The following is a 24356-nucleotide window of genomic DNA, read 5'->3' on the forward strand; positions in this document are numbered from 1 at the left end:
GGCTCCACGGCTGAAACGTTGTGTTTTCTCTCTTCTCTTTTCAGCATGGAATAAACCTATTACTTTTTTGTTTGCAGACTACACATTTTTATGCAGCTACGCACCTGAACCAAACAATAGAATATGTTTGTTCCATAAAATATCACATTATTCTAGAACATGTATATGCCTATATAGAATTAATTATATCTGTTACCTAATACAACCAGTAAACGTACAAATATGTGGATTTTTAATTAAGCAAAATGTGTAGGCCAATAAAATATAACATATTCTGTAAACATTAAGCAAAATGGTTCTTACTTCCGTAAGTAATATTTTACTCTTAGGAAAGATGTTTAAGTTACGCAAATATAGTAGCACTAAAGCCTATTTTTTTAAATCGTGAACAGTTAAACAGTTTACTTTGAACAAAAAAGAAAAAGTTCTTAAAATAATGCAATACTATTTATATAAAATACTGTGAAATTCAAGTGTTTCAAAATAGATGTTTAAGAAATTTGTGAATGACTGTCATTGTATGCATTATTATTTATTATGTATTACGAACAAAGTTCTGAAAATAGAGTATATAAAACCCAAGCGTTCGTTTTTATTTTCAGAAAGGTCACTGCATCTGACTTGGTTTAATGAAAAGAGATGCTCAGTTACACTCTCCAAAACCAAATATTGAAGTAAATTAATCAAACATTCAAACACTGTGCTATATCACGTACTGTAGAACCACGCACGTAATCCCTACTTTTTCAGTGGAGAGTCTGAATCCGGTGATCCGCAGAACAAGTTGATGTGCTTCTTGGGACAAGTAGTTCTTTTGTAAATATGTTGTGCAATTATTGAAGATGAACAAACTACATATCCCAAATTGCCATTCGGCGGATGAAGCACGCCGGTGCTGGTAGTAAATAAAATCATTGACTGTTATCTACGGCCACCAGAGGCTTATGCGTTAGTATTTGAGAATTGTCGATTACAACACATATATTAATAAAAATGGACAACACCGGCAAAGAAAAGGAAGCCATTCAACTTATGGCTGAAGCAGATAAGAAAGTGAAATCCTCCCACTCGTTCTTGGGGGGTATGTTTGGGTAAGCAGCATTTTACTGACAGTATGTTTAAGTGGGGGTGGGGTACGTTTTTTATTTATTTTTTCCTTTTAAAAAATGGAAGACATCTGCACTTACTTTCTGAAATAAATATGTTGCCACTTTTTTCCCCTTTGAGAAAGGCGTACAGAGCTCATTGGATTGTTTTCGTGTATTTGAAATGTTAATCTGCCAAAGGCCTTCTCTGTGGAATTATTGCAACTCCTCCCATGGCCATCGAGTTCACATCAAGTTATATAAATATGACCAAAAGAAGGGGATTTGTTATCTTATATCCCCATGTAAAGCCCGAGTGTTTTTTTTTTATTTATAACGTTATGAAATTTGATTGTAGGATTTTTGGAATTATGAGAGAATATAGATGCCAACTGATTTTCAGCAATGTGGAACCCGAGGCAGTCCCACCTTCATGACACATCTTTAAGTTGTATGATATAGCTGCTTTTCTTTTTGAAACAGTAATACTAGTGACATCTCCATTTTTTTGTATCTTATCTAAGCATTGCATATACCCCGTTTGAAATTACCTAACTGTAGACCTAAGTCATATATATGTGGGAAAGCTAATTCGAGTTGCTGCATTTCAGCGATTCTCCGAAATCAAATGCTAGTGAATGATTTCTTTTTCAAATGCTTTAAAGGACAATTTAGAAAACGTCATATTAATGTGTTAAAATAAAACGCAAATCATAATTTCGAAGTTTGACAGTTATTTAACAGTTTAAAATAAGATACGCTCATAGGAATATACCGATAACTCAGGGCCGAGTCTGTTTTAGCTTATGGCCGAGACAAATGTACTCTCCAAGGTGTAGTTGTTTTTAACTAATAGTACTATGCGTTAGCAGAATGTACATTGAATACTATTTTCAATACGTGAATCAAAATTGGATTTTAGAGATGACATTATAGCATTCTGATATTTTTGATTAAAGAATAACAAAATATAATGTAAACAATTATATAATGATTTTTTAATGTAATCAGAGAATGCATTGTAGAACAAAATATGTAATTTACAAAACTATCACAATCAGACCAAGTCACACAGCTCTTAAAACGTGAGTAGCTCTCTGGTGCAAGCGACACGCAGAATACTGTAACCCCTTGGTTATGCGCTTCTGGGAAGTGGAGTTTTTTGCCCTTCTCATCCGCTTATTTTGTAAATGTATTTCGATGTTGGCATAAACTACATTTCCCGCGGCGCCTTGCGGTCAACGGGTCGGAGCGGATTGTAGCCACATAAAATAGCCCAAAAATTGAAACCTTTACAAGACGCATATTGAGTTTGTATATTTGTCCATCCCTACAAAATGGACATATCAGGAAAAGAGAACGAAGCCATTCATCTTATGGCTGAAGCTGACAAGAAAGTGAAATCCTCTCATTCCTTTCTGGGGGGTATGTTTGGGTAAGCGGCATTTTATGGAAATCCTTGCAGTGTTATGTATTCGTAATAAACATTGATTTAGCCTGGGGTCGGGCGGAGAATTTATTCAGCGACAGTAATGTTACTCAGCAGTTTCTGTAGTGGTTGTGTAGTTTGATACTGTGGTGTTACAATACTGATTAGAAATATATAGTTTTTCTTTGGATATTGAAAACAACGGGCTTTTAAAATGTGATGCTTATCAGGCCTGCCTTCCTTGTTTTTCAGATTGCCCTGCATGACCCTGACAAAAAAGGTGTGCACCATTGCTGTAGATTCAGATTTAAAGATGTTGGCTTAATATGGCTAAAATACATTTCCTAGTCTGTTGATAGGCGTTTTTTGCATGAATAATAAAATGAAAATTTACATTTTTGGGGATATGTATTGTTTTTGCTTCACTGTTAAATGTCACATGAACGTTTTTGTAGCTCTTTGCAGTTTGTGTTTTTCCACTTTATTCAGATCTGGGATCTGACAAACGAAGAATAGCTAACATTTTAATACATTTAGATTGCCCATACAGATATCTAATGAATTTGTAGTGACAGAAAAATCATTTTTTTTAAACATAACTATATATTATATATCCTTTAGATGCCTGCAAATGCTACACAAAATCGAGCATTTAAATAGTTTTTATTTTTTCAGAATTGCAATATGTTTTAGAGTTCTTGAACTGCTAATTCATTAGTTGAGGTCTTCAGGTTCTCACATGGCTTAATTTACATCTCAATGTTTAATGCAGGGAGGCAGTTGTTCTAAAAGTAGTGCATTTGTTGTTACAGTCCACAAAAAATGACGCCTCCGCTTCAAATAGTCTCAGTACATGTATAAGTTCATAATCGTGCAATGTTTTCAATTTTTAATATGAAGCACGAAGCTATGAAATAGTTTTCTGCAGCCTCTCTATAATTTTGAAAACGGTAAGCTAGGTACTGACAGCAGCCCTCCTAAAACAGTCACATCTGAATATCAGTGGGGCTCCTATATCTGGCTTTCAGTTTTGCTCCAGCAGCAGCACTGCAGTTTAATGCAGTTATTGTCCTTATTATGTCACCACAGCTTCCCTTAGTAAAAAAAAATAGATTTTGAAGTTCATGTGTATAAAGCCACTCCTGTAAGTTTATTAATTTAAAGACACACTTACAGTGCCTTGCGAAAGTATTCGGCCCCCTTGAACTTTTCAACCTTTTGCCACATTTCAGGCTTCAAACATAAAGATATAAATTTTTTATTTTATGTGAAGAATCACCAACAAGTGGGACACAATTGTGAAGTGGAACGAAATCTATTGGATTTTTGATACTTTTTTAACTAATAAAAAAATGAAAAGTGGGGCGTGCAAAATTATTCGGCCCCCTTGCGTTAATACTTTGTAGAGCCACCTTTTGCTGCGATTACAGCTGCAAGTCGCTTGGGGTATGTCTCTATCAGTTTTGCACATCGAGAGACTGAAATTCTTGCCCATTCTTCCTTGCAAAACAGCTCGAGCTCAGTGAGGTTGGATGGAGAGCGTTTGTGAACAGCAGTTTTCAGCTCTTTCCACAGATTCTCGATTGGATTCAGGTCTGGACTTTGACTTGGCCATTCAAACACCTGGATACGTTTATTTGTGAACCATTCCTTTGTAGATTTTGCTGTATGTTTGGGATCATTGTCTTGTTGGAAGATAAATCTCCGTCCCAGTTTCAGGTCTTTTGCAGACTCCAACAGGTTTTCATCCAGAATGGTCCTGTATTTGGCTGCATCCATCTTCCCCTCAATTTTACCCATCTTCCCTGTCCCTGCTGAAGAAAAGCAGGCCCAAACCATGATGCTGCCACCACCATGTTTGACAGTGGGGATGGTGTGTTGAGGGTGATGAGCTGTGTTGCTTTTACGCCAAACATATCGTTTTGCATTGTGGCCAAAAAGTTCGATTTTGGTTTCATCTGACCAGAGCACCTTCTTCCACATGTTTGGGGTGTCTCCCAGGTGGCTTGTGGCAAACTTTAGACGAGACTTTTTATGGATATCTTTGAGAAATGGCTTTCTTCTTGCCACTCTTCCATAAAGGCCAGATTTGTGCAGTGTAAGACTGATTGTTGTCCTATGGACAGACTCTCCCACCTCAGCTGTAGTTCTCTGCAGTTCATCCAGAGTGATCATGGGCCTCTTGGCTGCATCTCTGATCAGTCTTCTCCTTGTCTGAGCTGAAAGTTTAGAGGGACGGCCAGGTCTTGGTAGATTTGCAGTGGTCTGATACTCCTTCCATTTCAAGATGATCGCTTGCACAGTGCTCCTTGGGATGTTTGAAGCTTGGGAAATCTTTTTGTATCCAAATCCGGCTTTAAACTTCTCCACAACAGTATTACGGACCTGCCTGGTGTGTTCCTTGGTCTTCATGATGCTCTCTGCGCTTTCAACAGAACCTTGAGACTATCACAGAGCAGGTGCATTTATACAGAGACTTGATTCCACACAGGTGGATTCTATTTATCACCATCAGTCATTTAGGACAACATTGGATCATTCAGAGATCCTCGCTGAACTTCTGGAGTGAGTTTGCTGCACTGAAAGTAAAGGGGCCGAATAATTTTGCACGCCCCACTTTTCATTTTTTTATTAGTTAAAAAAGTTTCAAAAATCCAATAGATTTCGTTCCACTTCACAATTGTGTCCCACTTGTTGGTGATTCTTCACATAAAATAAAAAATTTATATCTTTATGTTTGAAGCCTGAAATGTGGCAAAAGGTTGAAAAGTTCAAGGGGGCCGAATACTTTCGCAAGGCACTGTAGATTTTCACTGCTTGTGATTCTTCTCGGCATCAAAAATATTTTAAATTAATGCTTTTTCAGTGCTTTAGACAACCAGTGTTTTCTTAAAGTTGATGACTATATATGGAAGAGTAAAAACGCAGTACTGGTCTGCTGCCTCACTCCAGAAAAAAGGTTACACACGAGAGGGCTGCCCATTTTAGCTTGTTTGGTTGCTAGTGGATACCCTAATTATTTCAGGGGTCAGTGGAACTGTCGTGCAATATATCTGTACCTGGGGAGCAGGGAAAAAGAGTTAGCAGATAATGAGGCATTATCACCTCATTACAATAGAAAAACTATGGCTGAGCGAGAGTCCTGTGGGGTTTGGTGGAAATCCATCAGTATGAGATTGGTACTCCAGGGCAAAGAACCTCGTCATCATCTACATACTGTACCAGTTCCTGGAGGAATCATGAAATGAACTTTTTCCGTTTGAATGTGCTTTGCAAGTTAACTAACTCACGCTTTTCAAATTTTTGGAGAAGTAATAGGGCACAACTTGTAGTGCCCCGTTTTTTAATTAATTCAACACAATCTGGTGTCCTCAACACGCGATGCTTTGGATTTGAGAAACTTGGATTTGTGAATTGTGGTTGTCAGCCAGTGAAAACTGGTTTCAGATGGGACTCAAGCCATGCTTGCTTTCTGTCCTTAGGCCTGAACTGCTTGTCCTTTTATATCATCTTCCACTGCATACTTCCCAGTATTTGGTGGATGGTACCTTGCTTTTAGTGGATGTTTGTCTGATAGAGAATAGAGAATATAAATATAAATATAAAAAGTGTAATAGTGTTCAGTGTTGATTGGTTCTGGAGGCTTGTAAGATGTATTTAGACTAGGTATTGTGTGTGTGTATATGTTGTTTTTCTTCTGTTTAGTATTATGCCTTTCCTGTAATATATGAAGCTTGGGAATGCAGCTGTGGTTTCATCAGTACTGCAGATTTCTGATGAGGTTTTCTCTGCCCTTAGGCAGAGCTGTGGGGTGGGTGGAGAGGCAGCAACATTGGCAGGAATTGAAAGTGCAGGATTTTAAAACATGGAGGTTGTTGCTGGGCAGAGTCTCCAATTATAATAAAATATTTAGCAGAATCTCTGTAGTGTAAAATACTGTATGTACTTTAACTGGATCTGGAGGAGATTGAGGCATCACTTGAAACACTGATAAGCTGTGAATAAAGGGTTTCTTACTTGTACCATTAGGTTAAATAGGGTGTACAGAATTGAGCATTTGGCACAGTGTGGAACTAAAGTACATTACATGTGTTTGTATGTAGTATTATGTGTGTAAGAAGAAAAGTGAAATTCATAATGATGTCTCTTATTACTTGTCCTCTTAACTGAATTACAGGAATTGTTAACTCATAATCTGTTAACAGATTTTATTGTAAAGATAGTGCAGATTATTTTTATTAAGTTTGTTTATCAGTGCCTGTGTTCAGAGTGTGAGCAGAATTGTACCTTCAGTGCTGACTTGCTCCCTGTGCTTCTGGGATAAGTTCTGTGTTGTTACAACCCTCACCAGAATAAGTGGCTTTCTGATCACACTGAAGCACATTTGAATCATGATTATCCTCTACAAAAGATAAATTGGTAAAAGATTCCCTTCATTTCAGATTGGTATCTGTGCTCAGTTTTCTAATAAAAACTATTTCATTTACGATGGCTCATGTCTATAAGACATAACAGAAGTAAGAAAAATGAAAATGACAGTAAATTGACCAAATTAAAGCAAGAATAAAACTAAATTATACATAAAAAGCTATAGTGAAAATGTAGATCTTTAAGAAAGTTAAAAAATGTCAGAAGTTGTGGAGTCTGCAATTAATCTAGGCAGTGAGTGCCTCAGATTTGATGCTGTACCTGAGAAGGCTCTGTGTCGCATTGTGCTGGGCCTGGTCTTCACCAGAGTAAGATGGTCTGAGTCAGCAGTTCTTTGATTAAGAGCTAAACTATTCTTGTGCATTGTGTACTTAAGATAGTCTACAAGACACTTCAGTGTCTTATACTTGAGCAGGAGAACCTTTTAATTCCACTGTAAATGTCAAAGGCGGCCCATTTAATTTAAATGGTAATTTAGTTAACACATGATCTGTAGAACCCTGGACATACTGAAGAATATTTAGTACTTGAGTAGAGATCCCAGGAAGTAAGGCCTTACAGCAATCTAATCTTGATTAATTGTATCAGTATTGCATTATGTATTGTCTGATAACGATAAGGGCTGTGACTGGGCAGTCATAAGTAGATATTTTATGATGAATTTTCTATTTTATTTTTAATGTTAATAACATGAGCTTCAAATCACAACACTGGATCAAGTTAACACCAAGGTTTCTACCTTCTATTAAATAGTGTAATTTCAGTGCTGTCAACACCATTGATAATGTTGGGAGTCTTTGAGCATAACCTATCCTTGTAAGAGATTACCTTAACAAAAGTCCTGTTCTGGCCATATCAGACCATATCTCAATATCACACAGGCACCTCTGCAGTGTAGACACTGTAGACATCAGTAGTGTGATTCAGTCAATAAAAAAATCATGTCATCAGCATAACATTAAAAAACAAGTTCATGATTGCGACTAATCTAATATAACATGTAAATACTAAACAGTAAAGGTCCCAACACAGAATCCTGTTGAAAACTGTAAGTAACAGTTCTAAAACAGCCTCTTGTTTTGAATTGATTCCTGGTAGCCAAACAGGAGCCAAACCAAAGAAGGAAAGTACTAGTGATGCCTAGGTCAGAGCTTCTCAACCTTTTTCATCTGAAGGCCCACATAGTGTACACAGTGTTCAGGGCAGAAAAGGTGAATAGCAAGAAAAAAGCTGTGGCTACAGAGGGTATTTTTAATTGAAAATAATTTGTAGCTGCAGTAATAATTTCACAAAAACATATCTACTGCTTATCTGCGGAGAGATACTTGGGCTTTCTTCTGGGAAATAATCTGATTACGCTGGCATGGGATTTGAGAAAGGTGGACATGGAGAGCAGCATTTAATGTTATTTGTAGCTTATTTCTTGTTCTTTATTTTCAAATAGGCAAGTAAAAACCCTGACTCACACAGATTGTGAAAGACAACAGGAAGTTGCTCGCTGTGGCAGACAGAAATATTCAACACTTGTCTGCAGTTCATGGGGCTGGAGTCTCTCAACAAGCAACAGACGCAAGGCAGGGTGAACCCTTGATGGGAGGCCAGTCATCCACAGGGCAGACACACAGACACTCCCACTAGGGCCACTTTTCCCAGAAACCAATTAACCTACCAGTATGCTTTTGGAAAATGCAAAGAAACCACAACACCCAGCTGAACCCCACCCAAGCTTGGAGACAACGTACAGACCCCACATGGGTAGTACCCCAGGTCTGAAATTAAACCCAGGGCCCCAGCACTGTGCTGCCCATTAACCACTGTGCCGCCGATCTATTTTCATATTAAGATAAGGTCACTTTATTGGCCATATGCAATTTCTTGTATTAGGAATTTGTCTTTTTTCGCATACCCCAACTTGCTCTCCATGAGACACACAGACAGGGAGAGAAGCTTGGGGTCAGAGTGCAGGGACAGCCATTTATACGGCACCCCTGGAGCAGGTGGGGTTAAGGGCCAACGGAGAAGGATTCCTCTGCCGGCCGCGGGATACGAACGGCAGCTTTCCAGCTACAGGCACAGATCCTTAGCTACAGAGCCACCACACCGCCCCAATATATTGAATGTATATATTGCTAAACAGCAGCTTCTATTGGTCATTGTCTGAACGGAGTTGGTGTTCCATGTATTCACATCAGAGAGTAGCAAAATAAACCATGTTCGATTGCCCCTGGCGCACTTCACCTTTCTACACCTGTCTGTGGAAATTACCAGCTTTCGCTGTTCTCTGTTCAGATCCAGAAATACTCAAGAAAGGGCTTGTCTGCATGTTGGTGGCATCTTTGAATCTCTAGTCTTTCAGTTTCTGTTGTGTCCTGTTGACATGATGAGGATCGTGTCTCAGTAGTAACAATGTGGTGCAAAGTCTGTTGTTTTATTGTAAATTGAATTTGATTTAAGTCTTCACAGAAGTCATAGCTAGGAACACTTATATTAAATTTCAGTTCCTAAAGTAGTTAAAAAAAAACATGCTTATTAATGTAATGGTACATAGGGCAACATTAAAGACCATATTGATGATCATGTCCATCACATGGCTTGCATAATTAATATTTCAGTGCTTTGACCTTGCTCCTATAGAGCTTTACAAGACAATAATTCTGTAGAATCCGATAGTCCCAGGATCAGATATATTCAGTCATGATATATTTATGAGTCATTAGCAAAATGTTGCAATGACCCCAAAATAATTTTAAGTCACTTATCCCAGAACAGTAGTGTAATACTTTTCTATAATTACATCATGTGTCCAAAATGTCCTAATGTTAAATTAGTGCTAGTAAATCTCTGGTTTTAAGACTCCATTAAAGTGAAAACCTCAGATTGTTTTACCTAACATTCTTAATGGAAAATGAAGTTTTGCTCCATGTTCAGAAAAGGAAGCTATTGGTTTGTTTATGCAGCAGTTGCTACTGGCTTTAATATCACAAGTGTATTATTGTAAAATTAACCAACGTAGTATTTTTGAGACCCTTCTTAATGTCTCAATTTCTTTCAAATTTTAAAACCAGGTATCAAGATTAATATATTATAGAAACCACCTCTTTTTTTTCCTAATCAAGTTTTGAAATTTTAAAATGGATTTCTCAGCTGTCAGCTGTGCAGTTGCTAGTAGTGCTGTTTTTGAAAACTTGTTCAAACTTTCTTTTAAAATTGCTGAAATCCCAGCTGACTGGAAGTCCACCCTTGTTCTGCCCCTTTTCAAAAGTGCGAAGGGGGGGTAATAAGTGCTATAGCCATATATCTGTTTTGCCATGCCTTGTTGTTTTACAGTTCTGAAAAAAATGAAAAATACATTTAATAAGCAATTGTTATTTTTAGAGCTTTGTGAAGTTGGTCCCTCTACAAACAGCATAAACAATGACTCCCAGTGCATTTGTCTGTGCTGCTGGAAGAGGTGTGTGTGCTAGTTCTCTTGTGAGATATTAGGGATTCTTTTTTTGGTGGGGACTGCACTGTTTGTGCCATAAAATGTAGCATTTGTACTGCTTTTATTTCTGAGATACAAAGCATTTTTATTTTTGGGAGTGTGCAACTCAGCAAACACCACAAATAGACTTTCGGTCTATTTTTTTGTGCAGCATTTGTGCTGGTAGTATCATGATGGCTCTTGTAAAAAATGTATAAATCATATTTGTATAGCTGTGTGGGATGAAAAGTAAAAAAAAATCAAAGCTTTTGAGTGTGCAGATCACTCAATTCTACTCAAGTTGCTGTGTAGTAGATATGAATTCCCATCACATGGTTTCAGAACTATTTACAGAACAATAAATATGTACTGACATTTGTTTTACGACCTTCCAGTTAGCAAGGGAATTGCACAAAGTCATCCCTGGTCTCTTGGTAATTTCCCAGCTTGTAAGCTTTAAGACCAAGAAGGTCTCAATTTCTTAATACATAGTAATCAAATTATCTGGAATAATCTGCAGGATAAGATGAAACTATCCACTGAGGGTGGTTTCAGTTTTGTAATATCTTTTCTGCATAATATTTGTATTTGTTAATACCGCCACATCCTATTATGTCCATTTGTTATTTACATTTTGTTGATCATTGTTTTCTTTAACTGCTTTGTTTTCTGTGCAGCAGTAGTATAAGCCTTTCATTGATTACACTGATAGCATTATGGTCAGCACGGTCAATGAGAATTTGTTGTTAAATACTATTTAAAATAGGTTATCTTCTTAAGGGTTTAATTAAGGGTCCTTGTTATCATGTGTATTAGTATTGCTGATTAATTTATTAATATTTTTCATCTGAGATTAATGTTACATGCATTTTATATTCTTAATTTCAGAGGAAACTCTAAAATTGAAGAAGCTTGTGATATGTATGCCAGAGCAGCTAACATGTTTAAGATGGCTAAGAACTGGAATGGTAAGTTATCTGAAAGTCTTTCATTTTTGTATACAGTTTTGTTTCATTTCTTTTGTTTTAGTTCTTATGTGCTTTTCTGAGAGCTGTCAAGAGATACTTCCATTCAAATTAACAGCAGAAGTTGTATATTCTCTCGGCCTCTGTGTATTGAGTAATGGCTTAATCCAGGTTGCAATTAGTGACATCTAGAGTAAATTTCAATCTATGACCTGAGTGCACGTGCCTGAAGTAGAGATACATAGGAGACAATAGTAGATTTGGTAAAATAAATTATTGTATTAAAGACCTGGCAATTTTGTGATCCAGACCACAAAGCCTGGAGAAGGTTTTTTGTTAAGGATCATTTTATCATTTAATACATTTGCAGTTTATAGTTTTAAAAGCACGATGTTTGTCTACTAAAACTCAACAGGTCATTTATACTCTTAAATTAACCTTTAGAAGAGTTGAAGATTAAAATATGGAAACTCTATATTCTATATAATTCTATATATTTTTACGATGTTGGAGTTAAAAACCCACAAAGACCTTCTCTATTTTACTCTTTCCTTCTTGTAAAGCAACAATTTTGTTTTTCACTTTGTATAAGTCATTATGAATCTGTCTTAATGGAGTGTTTCACCTTTATCCAAAGGTGCAGGAAATGCCTTCTGTCAGGCTGCCAAGCTGCATTTGCAGCTCCAGAGCAAACATGACGCTGCCACCAGCTTTGTAGATGCTGGCAATGCTTACAAGAAGGCTGATCCTCAAGGTAGGAAATTGTATTATTTCCTCTTTATGTTTAATGCAAACAATTATTTTGATTATTGTTTATTAGTAGCAGAAGCAGATGCTGAGAGCTCAATAAATTGGCTGTTATCACTGAATTACAAAAAGATTCTAAACAATGTTTGGAGCACTGGCTAGATTATGAGGGCCTACGTCTGTTATGGTGTATGTGGGTTTTTTTTTTTACCTTAAACCAGTTTCAGACAGGTTTGCTCTGAGGTGGTAGTTAAAAATCACTGATTAAACACAGCATATTTATAATAAATTACAAGTCTCAATTGTTGAAGGTTGTAAAATTTTCACTAACCTCCTTTAGACTATGGTGTGTGGAAGCCAAAATGGTGACATGCAATTAAATTAAGGGTGGTGACTGAATGAAGAAAAACAGATGAACAGAGGCAAACTATTGTTTTTGTAGACTGGCTAAGAATTCTTTTGTGTGTGTATATACCCGAAAAAAAGATGATTATATGTAAACTGATAATTCTTAAAATCACTAGTTACCTTGGGGGTGTCAAGCATACCGCACATCACAAGCTTTGCTGTGCCCTCTCCAGGATGTGATTACAGTCGCTCACAGGCTCAGAGCCACACAACGCCACTCCACAGACAGTGGCAAACTGTGCTTTGCCAAAAGACTGGGTCTTCTAATGAGAGGTGGCAGAGCAGATATCCAGCACAAACTAGGAACAGATTCTGCAGATCTCTATTCTGTTGAAAAGAATATTGTCAAAACAATTTGTTCAGCAACTGGTGAAAATAAATGTGCCACTGTAAATGTATGCTAGTTGGTAAGACGCAGGGCTGAAATGCTGATTAAACGGGATATGTAATTAGTGATCGGCATCACTTCTCTGAGAAACTTATAAAGCAGTTTGCAGTTTAATTCAGAAATTAAAAAGTTTTGTCTTTTTAACTAAAAAACTGAATCAACAAAAGACAAGATTAAAGGTGCATTGCATGAAAAGAAAATGCAGAATATTCTTTTGTTTGGAAACAGTTACGTGTTGTTTACAGATCTCGCCATATTATATTCTCCACTGTTTCTTGAGAAGATATGTCCGTGTCAAACTAGAGTCTAAAGATCAAACGGGGGGCACTGCAGTCACATAATGAAAACAAATGTTTATCATTCTGAAGGCAAATCCAATACAGTCAGTGGTAAAAATGGTAAAATATTCATGTGTTTACTTATTTAAGCATCAACTGCCAAACAACCACCAACAGTGTAGATCTTTCCAGGCTTTAACCAAACATTATCTTTAATGAATCAGATGGACCGAAGGCTGTCATTCTGTATGTACTGTTAAAGTATTAAGATTAGCCCTCAGCTGACAAATGGACAATAAGTATATTATTTTTAATAATTTAACTATATTAACTTGGTAAAGAGATGTTAAAATTGCAAAAATTGTTTCCAAAATGTTTCTACGGGCCTCTTTTACATTCATGCTATGTAGTTTAAGTGTGTACTGAGCAGTGTGGAGCAGGTTCTGGGTTTATCTCTGGGTGGGACACTGCAGTTTGTACCCTTGCTCAAAATCTTCTGTTGCTCCAGTAGAATACCCAGCTGTATAAATAGGTACTAATTTAAGTCACTTTGGATAAAAGTGTCAGCCAAATACATTAGTGTTAAAAAGTCATGTTAAACAACATCTAACAGAACTAATACAATTCTGTAATAAGTACAGCTTTAGTAGGCAGTGAAGTAGTAGCCTGAAATAGCACACAACCACAGATAGTTATATTAACTGAGTTAATCGACATCTTTATACTCTATTTATAATAGTTTTTGGTATTTAATAGTGCAGAATACTTGTATACTTACAAAATACATAATCAGGTGTTATAGCATATGACGGCATCAACAGTTCACACCTCCACTAGAGCTTTCTATTATTCTAAAAGCTTTTATTTTTATTAAATACAACTTAGTTTGGGTAAGAAGACAACCCAAAAAATTATTAATTCATACTGTAATTGCAATTGCAATTGCAAGCTACATTGCGGTTTGTAACAATGTAAGACATACATGGTATAGTAAAAAGTGTTTACCTAATCCATTATGTTTGCCAGTCAAGTCTAATTGACTAATTTTTAGGTATTTCTCATTAAAATTCTCCCTCTGCCCATCTGTGAAGCTAAAAGGCTACTTATTATTAGCTTAAAAGAAAACAGCTACAATTTCAGAAAGCTATGAGTTTTCTCTCTAAAATGTATTTGTAGTGATAAATCCTTTTTCATTTACCTTTTAGGATGTATTGTATGTAGCAATTTTAAATCCTTTACAAAATATATTGTGTATTATTTGAGCAATTTAATAAATAAAATATTTGTTTTATGTCATTATCAATATTGGACTTAAAAGTTTAAGTTATATTCTGAGTTATCCTAAGATAATGGGGAATATTTAGCTTGGCATTATTAGGTGGTGTGTGAATGAATTTTAATATTTATGTAAGGTTTGGAAGAATAGTTTTTGTCATATACTGTATATATAATTTGTGTGGTTCATTGCAATAACAAAATAATTTATAAAAAACTAAAATCTTGTCTATAGTAGAAAAACTGATGTCTTAAAAGATGTTTAGAACAAATGAGTCCCTTTGTTCTGATGTTTCCATGATTGTCTCTTGAGTTTGAGTTTTCTGTATCTAGTTGTCAGAACTTTGCAGATTGTCACCTTTAATATGTAGAAATACAACAGGTTTAAATAAAACTACATATCACTAATTCTAGAACTAATTCTTATTTTTAAAAATGTTTCCATTTTATCATTAGGCTTTTTGTTTCTGTTTTCTGTGCTTTATATTTTCACTTTTGAGTTCTGAACCATAATTTCTTATTTATCTTTATCTGTTTATCTTACTTCTATGACAAATTATTTCACATTTAAACTTGACCTGAACATTCTGTAAAACATGTTACAATGTTTATAAAATGGGAGAAATTAAACTAAATTGGATCAGGGAATTTATTTATTGTAATGGTGGTTGTTTATCTAGGGAAGCTGAAGAGATTTCAGTGTTTAAACATTTTAAATGCTTTAAACTATGACTTATCACTTAATACTGTGAGGAATCCTATTAAAATGTGTTCATTGCAAGTTTAAATGTAGAATTTTGAAGTTATGTTTGCTAGCAACAATATCTATGATGGTAATGCAAGGTTGGATAGAGTTTTTCAGCTGTGTAGCTCAATATTACCAGGAGAACAGTGGTTTATCTTGAGGGTTTTCCAAACTCATATGTTTACCTTTGTATTTACCTTTTCCTTCCTTTTTCCAAATGCACCCAAAAGAGGCTATCAGCTGCCTAAATGCAGCCATCGATATATACACAGATATGGTAAGAATCTCCTACTCAATGAAGAGAAACAACAGTTGCTTTATTATTGGATTTGTTGTGCTGTGGTGCTTGATTAGTAGATTCCAAGTCTTCTCATTGAAAAATTTCTTTCACATTCATAGGGAAGATTCACTATTGCAGCTAAACATCATATCACGATTGCTGAGGTCTATGAGTCTGAGCTGGTGGATATTGAAAAGGTATGTATAGGTTTTGGACTTACTCACAATGCTGCGACATGTCTGCTGCGTGCAGTCGCAATCGTTCAAAATCACGACAAAATTAAAGTATAGGTATTAATTTCTGTCTCATTCTTTAATTTTCATGTAGGCGATTGCACACTATGAACAGGCAGCAGATTATTACAAAGGAGAAGAGTCTAATAGGTAAGGCCAAGTAAACTTCCTTGTTTTTTTTTTTGCTTTTTGAGCAGCTGACATAAAGCTTTGTTCACAAAGCAGTAATCATACATACTTCCAGTTGAGGAAACTGTGCTTCTATAATGGATGAATAATAAGGAAAAATAGTTTTCATTTTGTGATACATACAACAGGATGATATTTATGGGTGAAAACAAGTTGCAGTGAATATAAGAACTTATACAGATCTTATTTTGGAACATTTTACCAAAAAATGGACTTTAAACTGAGGGACAAACCCTCACTCCTGTTGAGATTATCCTGAGGAACTAGTTTGCTTGATGTTCACAGAGCAGTTCTTAAACTATCAGTTTAGAAACATGATACAATAACCTGGTTTTACTTAATAAAAGTATCCTGTTCTGAAAATTCTGAAATGTTTGTTTTTTTATTTTGTTTTAGTTCTGCTAATAAGTGTCTGCTTAAGGTGGCTTCATACAGTGCACAACTCGAGCAGTATCAGAAGGCAGTTGAAATCTATGAACAGGTTTGTATGCTTTGCAAAGCTTATAATTAATATTTTCCAAATGCAAAGTAAAAACAAATCCACAATGAGTTTAATTCACCTTTTTTTTCCCATAGGTTGGCACTAATACCATGGACAACCCTTTACTGAAATACAGTGCAAAAGAATACTTCTTTAAGGCTGCATTGTGTCATTTTATTGTTGATGAATTAAATGCAAAGGTTTGTATAAATGTAACTGCTATCAGTGCATTTTGGGACAGATCAATGAATCAGCTTTAATTCAAACATATTGTATGATATTTCTTTAAAATATAGACCCCAGCTTTAATTTTAATTACAAACTAAAAAAATCACTGAGACTTCTAACTTTGTTAGAAAATTACACTGTAGTTTTGTGTTGACATATGTCATTTGCTTTTATACTGATATTGTACTAATTCTACACCTGCAATGCTATATATTTGCCAAGTATCTGAATGAAGAATGGAATTGAGTACACCTGATCAAGTAATAGAACCGTCAGATGCAGTTTTGTAATGAAGAAAAGCTATGCTTGCAAATCCTAAACATAAATTAATGTTTGTTAACATAAAATAATTTAAAGGCTTATCTTGCAGTTATTCTCTTTGAAGTTCAGAACACCAAATGTACAGGTACAATAGCTTTGACATTATGGCACTGATGTTTTTGCTTTTCTGTTGTATTTTTTTATCTAGCTTGCAGTTGAGAAATATGAGGAAATGTTTCCAGCATTTTCCGATTCAAGAGAATGTAAGCTGTTGAAGGTATGTAAGTTATCAACTTGACTCCATTTTTTCTCAGCATTAATTCCTTTAATGTTGATATAGATTATGGGGTAATTCTGAAGATAATGTTTTCTGGTCCTGACAGTTCAGTGCTATTCTGTCTATAGCATTTTCCTCTGTCCAGGATATCTCTGTTATCTCGCTGGGTTCTGTATGTTGTAGTTTAACCTTGTGTTCTGAAGCAGGCCTAAAATCTTAGTTTTCTCCAAAGAACTGTAATTGCAGTTCACTGAATTTGGTTCTGTAAATATGGCATGGGGCAGAAAATGTGGGGCTTTCATAAAGAAAAGTCAGTGAATATAGAGTAAAGGTTTCTATTGAAATTAGCGCAGAAATACATTTCGAACCGACAGTAGAGGCTATTACTCGGAACAAAGGCTGAGCTCTGGGAGCCAGGTGTTGGATTGATTATTAATATTGAGTAATGTTATTTTCTGAATTTTACCTTGATTTGACCTTGCGACGGTGCACAGTAGACTGAGAGTTTTACCCTGGTCACCACATTTTTAATTGACAAAGGATCACTCAGCTTTCAGTGCAACAGCAACGCCTAGAACCTGCCTGCAAATCCTGTAAGACACCTTGTCATTTTCTAAAACAAGGGGTATGTTAGAAAATTGTCTGCATGGGACTTTTTTTCCTCAAACAGTAAAGTGTTTTATTGAGCCATAAGTGATGGGTTATTCCAAATCGGATTAATCTAAAATAATTTGATTCACATTTTTTTTAAAAGACTGTTGTGAGTCATACTGTGGTTATTCTATTTAAATCCCTTGTTTGTGTGTAATTTATAAATAACTATTCATGTGTTTCAGGATACGACCTGACTATAAAGGTGTTGTGTACTGTGTTCGTTTTGGAAACCTTACATTTCTTTTTGTCTCAAGGGGAACTATTACAGAGCTCTGTTACTAATCATCTGGCTCAGCTGATTTATACAGTGGTTACTGTATATTCTCTTGATATGTACCAAATGCATTGTATTTGGAATTTATAATTCTGTTGAAAATGAATGACTGAAGATGAAAAATAAATAACCGTGCCCTATACAACAGCAATAGCAGAATAATAAGCGATGTTCCAATTTTAATCTTACATTGCTTTTCTCTATAAAGGTATTAGGAAGACTGCTCTTTTCTGCCTGAAAACTTACCTGAGCTTTCTTCCCAACAGAAACTTCTTGAAGCACACGAAGAGCAGAACAGTGAAGCTTTCACAGAAGCAGTAAGAAATATATATATTTTTTAGTTTACAAAAAATCCCATCCATCTGTGATACCAAAATTGTTCGTTTCTAAGGTTATTTTCTTATCTGCAATAATTACGTACCACCTGGCATATAATTGTGTTTATATATGTCTGTTTCCATGAGTAAATTTAATGTTCAGATAAGCGGCCCTTTCACAGATCATGCAAAATGTGATGTTGGCTTTGTCAAAGGATTTATGGCATTACTGTATCACAAAGGTTGTAACAGAAATCCTGTGCTCCTAACATTTTGGTTGCTTTTTATTCGCCCTCCACTTTATAAGAATTAAGTGATATGCCAGTAAAAACTCAGTCCTTTTTATAAGTAACAGATTCAAGCACAGTGTTTCTCATTTCAATGGACTGGAATTTGAAAATTGTTCGTATGTGGGGAATTCTATCAAAAGCCTTCTGGAAATCTAAATACACCATATCTCATTGTGTATGTTTTTTTACCATTTACCATTCATTTTTTTTGGGGTGTAGTACTGAATACTGAAATAACTTTTATGTATTCTAACCTCCATTGTAGTATTACTTTCAATCTCCTAATAATTATTCTAATATCCATTTTATCTATGCTTGCAATTCGTTGAAATCACTTTCTTTAACTTTTTTTTCCTCAATAGGTTCAGAATTACGAACTTATTGTTGTTTTTAATCATATTATAAATTATATTTGTCCTAACTGATTTGTTTAACCATTTAGGATACTTTTTTTTTGCCAAGAACCAACCAAGATATCTTTAGGGACATCCTACAGGAACAGCTGATTTTATTTAGGGCTTATCATAATCACTTCAGTTGATGTCAGATGAGGGCAGATTACCTTTGTACATGATTTCGAATGTGATTGGTTAACTCTGAACACAGTTACAACCCCCTTTATAAAGTGTGTGCAGACTTATGCAACAAAGTTTTTTTTTCCCTAAAAATTATCCATTTGTTTTTCACTTAAATATTGTTGGTTACAAGATCTTATTTAAAGTGAAAAAGGTCTGACATGATTTGTCTTGATTTCAGTCTTTTCATCAACAAAAGCTTAAATTTCAATAAGTATGTGATATCCACTGTATTATTGCATTTTTTAGAACATCTTATGACAATTCTGACTTGTTTGCAACAGGTTTATGACTGTTAATTCTTTAAGATGTATGTTTATTTGTAATCATCCTTTATTTAACAAGATAAATTAGTTACAATGATGACCTGGTCAAGACTCTCTTAGTATCATTAGATAGATGTCAAAGCCTTTAAAGAAAGCAAAGAATCAATAAAATTGAAATAGCTTTATAGGACATGATAATGTTAACAAGTGCAAAAGTCGGTTAGGAAAGATTTAGATCATCTTCCCCTCAATAGGATTAACACGCGGTATTCTGTAGTTATTAGCTGTATGTCACATACCCCTGTGGATCTATACAATTTTGCAATATGTTTCTGTCTATGTAATAGACTTTATATGCTGTATTTAAGTGAACATTGGTATTCACTTAAACTTTAAGAGGACACAACAAACTCATATTACACTGGCAAAACATGCCCCCAACCTTAAAGCCTAATGCTAATCCCAAAGGAGTTGACTGAACTCATGTACTCTTTAAATACCCAAGTACATAATGGGATACCTGACAGTTTTATTCACATCAAAGCTCAGGCCTGGTGTGTGTGTTTTTGATAATTACCAATTTGAGGTGTGTAAAGGAGGCTGTAGAGGGAGAAGGCGCTGTTCACAGTATTTCAGCAGCTGCTGAATTTTGTTAGAAACAGAATTTGGACTTCATATCTGAACTGCATTTAGATCCAGCTGATACAGCAATGAATAATTAACATTCTGATTCCTTACCTATGAGTATATTTTTAGAAAATTGAATAATGTATTTAAAGAAGAGTTTAATTCCACAATGAAAGTGAAAAGAAGGATGAAAGAGATCGGGACTGTGGCACAAAGGGGAGGGGTAGGAACATAAAAGAAAAAGGAAGAATAGGGTTAGACAAATGTGAAAAGGGAGCTAAAGAGATAGGAATCTGGCCATTGGTTTTAGGGGAAACATAGAAAGCAGCAATCTGTAATGAAAGAAGATACTTGAAAGAAATTAGTCAGTTTTATTTATTTTTTTTAAATCTCATGTAGTTTTATATTTCCCAAGTACACCTCATGCAGCCTGTATTAGGTGCATAATTAACCTAAAGTGCCTACACCCTAGCTAGCCATTTCATTTGCCAAAGTGTTTTGGTAGTTGGACCCTGTTTCTGTAAGATGTGCTGTAATATAGACCTTTAACAGCATCAATTAACGCAATATAGCTGTCCTCCCCCTTAAACCTGAAACCTGATAGAAGCCAACCTTTGACTTTGGGATGTACTTGTCACAGTTAATTATGATCTCTAGAAAAGCCTTTATAAAGTATTCTCTCAGTGCTCTACAGATGCAGCCATTCAAAATGGGTGAGGTATTTCGCGGCATACCCCGGTGGGCGTGTCACAGTATCACGCAGTATCACGCGGTATCACGTGTGTCACGTGTGTCACGTGACTAACTATCCGGCGTCGCCTTGTAAAACCGCCAGGGGGAGCTTAACCTCTCATGTACAGCATTTGAGCCTTTAATTTTGAACTGTGTATTACAGCATGTTAATCATCAGTCATTAAAATGTTGGTATATATTATGAAAGCAAGATTGCTCAGTTGGACAGAAGTACACAACCTACCTTTATCAGAAATATTTATGCATCAAAGCCTTTACTGAAGATATTACTAATAGTATTGATAATGGATGACTTTGGACAAGCTGTATACTCAAAGTATAATTTCTTTAGCACATTTGTACAAGCACTTGGAATCTGTCCAAGCCATACTTTGTCAGGCATTTTGTTTTACTTCAACGGGGCATAAAAACTTCCTTGCTTTTAACAGGGCGTTTCATAATTTCTAGCTACGAAAATGATTTAAAATGACACCTATCATTCAACTAGAGCTTAAAATATCACAAGGAAAAATACACACCGGTATTCCATTTCTCCCTAAACATTGCTTCGAAGTCTTTAACTAACGTGATACCGGAGTCGACAAGCATACTTTTAGAATTTGATTAAAAGGGAATATAATATGGAATCGCGTATCTAAAGAATTTAATAACGGTATGATTATATCCGTGTACTGCGGCAGGACTGTGTAAGGCTGTTTCGCCTACCTGATCATGCGAGCTGTCTTGTAGCCTACTGGTCTAGGTGCGTGACTAACAACGCACAGGTTGTGTGTTCGAATCCAGCTGGTGCTGGGCTTTTCTTTTAACAAACATTTCTTTGAAAAAATAGAATAGCGATATTATGGACAATCAATTGACTTTTATATTTCAAAATATCGCAACATGATCGATATTTGCGATATTTTGAATATATCTTCCCTTCTGACAGCGGTTCCTGCTTCTATTGTGTGTGTGTGTGCAACAGTAAATTTTTATAGAGAAATGGAGGCTGGACAGTATGCGTTACAATATAAACATTTATATTGATTTAAATCGTGTTCTGATTTAAATCGCAAACGCGTGTTTAATTATGTGTTTTTTAATCATGATCAGGCTAATGCATTTCTACATTTTCTGTATGAACCAGCTTAGAGGTTCATACAGAAAGACAGCTTGTGTTTAAATTGAGTGTAAGGTAATTTATGCTTCTAAAGTCATGGTCAGTATTGTTGTACTGTGCTGTACTGTGTCACATTATTTTATAGCGTTTTTATTGCGTTATTAAATCCGGTGGCGCTGTGTTAGTTTCCTGACTCACATTATTTAAACTGCGACACTGATCATTCATCTCTAAATAAACTTTATTTTATATAGCGTTTTAAGCAAATAGGTAATTAGATTGCTCATAAACCTAATCACTTTTTCTACATAAACACAGCGTGATTGCTCTCTGAAAATGCTTTTCCTTTATTTTTAAAGTAGGCTCAGATTTCAACTATAGATCGTATTATTATAAACTTTCTTGGAAAAATGTATTTTATGTAAACCATGTTTGCTATTAATTCATTTAGGGCTAAAATACGTTCATTGTCTTCTAATCGAGTCGAGTTGACATTGGAAGCCTGCCACACCCGGACCGTTAAACCAACGCATTAGCACGTCAAAGCCCATTGAGCCAGTATTGGCTTTAGTATCCCCCCCTTCTCCCCTCAATTCAATTCAGTTCAAGGTGTTTTATTTGCATGACAGATGGGTACAAGCAGTGTTGGGTACTGTATGTATATTGTAACGCTTACGGCAGACAGGCACTGTGTAGGAGCCGACGCACCAGAGCAGCGCCTGCAAATTTTATATTTATAACTTAGTTTTTAAAATTAGTCAAGCAATACGAAGCATCTCCTTTTACTTAGTGCCTGAGCATACTGCAACGCGTGTGAAGCCCATAAACGATATTAATTTTGGAACTTAAACATACAGTATATGGCTGGTCTCGGTACTTTAAAGAAAACATACACACCAGTATTCCATTTCTCCCTAAACATTTTAAGCATCGAAGTCTTTAACTAACGCGATACCGGAGTCAACAAGCATACTTTTAGAATTTGATTAAAAGGGAATATAATATGGAATCGCGTATCTAAAGAATTTAATAACGATATAATTATATTCATGTTGCAAAAGAACTGCAACGGACATAAAAACTCCCTTGCATGGTTTCATTACGACCAGAATCGGTCTTGAGATATTTTTAACTTGATTTACAGTATTTGAGAGGTATGTCTTAACACCGATACTACAGTGCTTAAGTACTGCTCACGTATATGTTTCTAGGTTTATATTATGCATTTCATACGGTCAAATTACTTTTGAGCAATAAGAAGCGAGAAACGGTATGCGTTTTACTTTCGTTTTGTGCTGGGACCCGTGGATTGATTAGAGATATCAAGTACATACAAGTCATTTTTTAAATGTTGTAGTTCGTCTTGAAAAAATGTTACGAGTACATCATCTATCAACAATTACACAGGTTCTGTTTCCATATTGCGGATTTTGGTTACGTAATATTATTTTCTAGATTTCACGTTGTGAATATGATGGGATGTCTGATGGGATGTTCCTAAAAATCCATCCTCTGTAAAACGTCTTCTCTAGTTGTCCTGCATATGTATTCGCTAATGAAGCTGTGTGTTCTGAGCCTAGCCAGCTTAGAGGGCTAAAGACAGCTTGTGTTTAAATTGAGTGTAAGGCAATTTATGCTTCTAAAGTCATGGTCAGCATTTATCTTTGTACTGTGTTGTAAACTTGTTCTGTGCCAATCACAAACTCGTTTTCAATAAAATTATTTTATTAATTCAGCAGTTTGTGAGAGGGACATCCAGCAGGGAGACACACACACACCGGTTTTCATTGACAACATTGTTTTTTTTTCAATTCCTCTTGTCTAACAGGAATGTTTTGTTTGTGGACAGACTGTTAGACAAGAGGAAAAGACCGCCTCCTCCTACGAAGCATTTCGTTGATCCGATCACGAATTCTTTTCCAGTCGTACGCAGCAAGGGTTGAGAATCTCCGATTCACCATCGTACTAATGGTTTCCCGGAGATTGGGTTAAAAAAAAAAAAAAAAACATACTAACAACTGTGCCATCCTACTCCTTAGTTAATACATTTTATTATTCATGAACAGTTAACATTGTTAGCAAAATATTTTGAATTATATATAACCCTATTTTTTCTTTAGTTTTGTATTTAACTTATATGATAGTCAGACTTAATGTATATTTGAACAATGAAAATATATTTTTACAAGATTTTACATTAAGCACTTAAAATTAATATGGTTAATAATAGTAAACTGTAACATGCTGTAACAAGATCGGTTACAAGAAGAAAATGCTTTCAGAGAAAATGTTTCAACCAAACCTGTTCCCACACACCCCGCCCCCACTACCATTAGAATAT

At 35.6% G+C, this 24356-nt stretch overlaps 1 protein-coding gene across 3 annotated transcripts in view; it reads left to right on the forward strand.

Annotated features, from left to right (window-relative positions):
* The first annotated feature begins 879 nt into the window (after positions 1-879).
* The window catches only part of LOC148674883 (beta-soluble NSF attachment protein), a 28143-nt gene continuing 4666 nt past the window's right edge, over positions 880-24356 (forward strand). The window contains exons 1-11 of one of the 3 annotated variants that reach the window (XM_088625610.1): positions 938-1091; positions 2436-2520; positions 11294-11373; positions 12008-12124; positions 15442-15488; positions 15611-15688; positions 15819-15874; positions 16310-16394; positions 16490-16594; positions 17092-17160; positions 18355-18405. In XM_088625610.1, the coding sequence (XP_088481736.1) occupies positions 2462-2520; positions 11294-11373; positions 12008-12124; positions 15442-15488; positions 15611-15688; positions 15819-15874; positions 16310-16394; positions 16490-16594; positions 17092-17160; positions 18355-18405 (747 nt within the window). In that variant the 5' untranslated portion in view covers positions 938-1091; positions 2436-2461. Of the gene's footprint in view, positions 1092-2301; positions 2521-11293; positions 11374-12007; positions 12125-15441; positions 15489-15610; positions 15689-15818; positions 15875-16309; positions 16395-16489; positions 16595-17091; positions 17161-18354; positions 18406-24356 lie in introns of those variants that run through there. The other 2 variants (XM_088625608.1, XM_088625609.1) reach the window with 2 other exon arrangements.

The sequence above is a fragment of the Lepisosteus platostomus genome, chromosome 3, assembly GCF_059453375.1.
Source record: "Lepisosteus platostomus isolate fLepPlt1 chromosome 3, fLepPlt1.hap1, whole genome shotgun sequence".
Taxonomy (NCBI): Eukaryota; Metazoa; Chordata; class Actinopteri; order Semionotiformes; family Lepisosteidae; genus Lepisosteus; species Lepisosteus platostomus.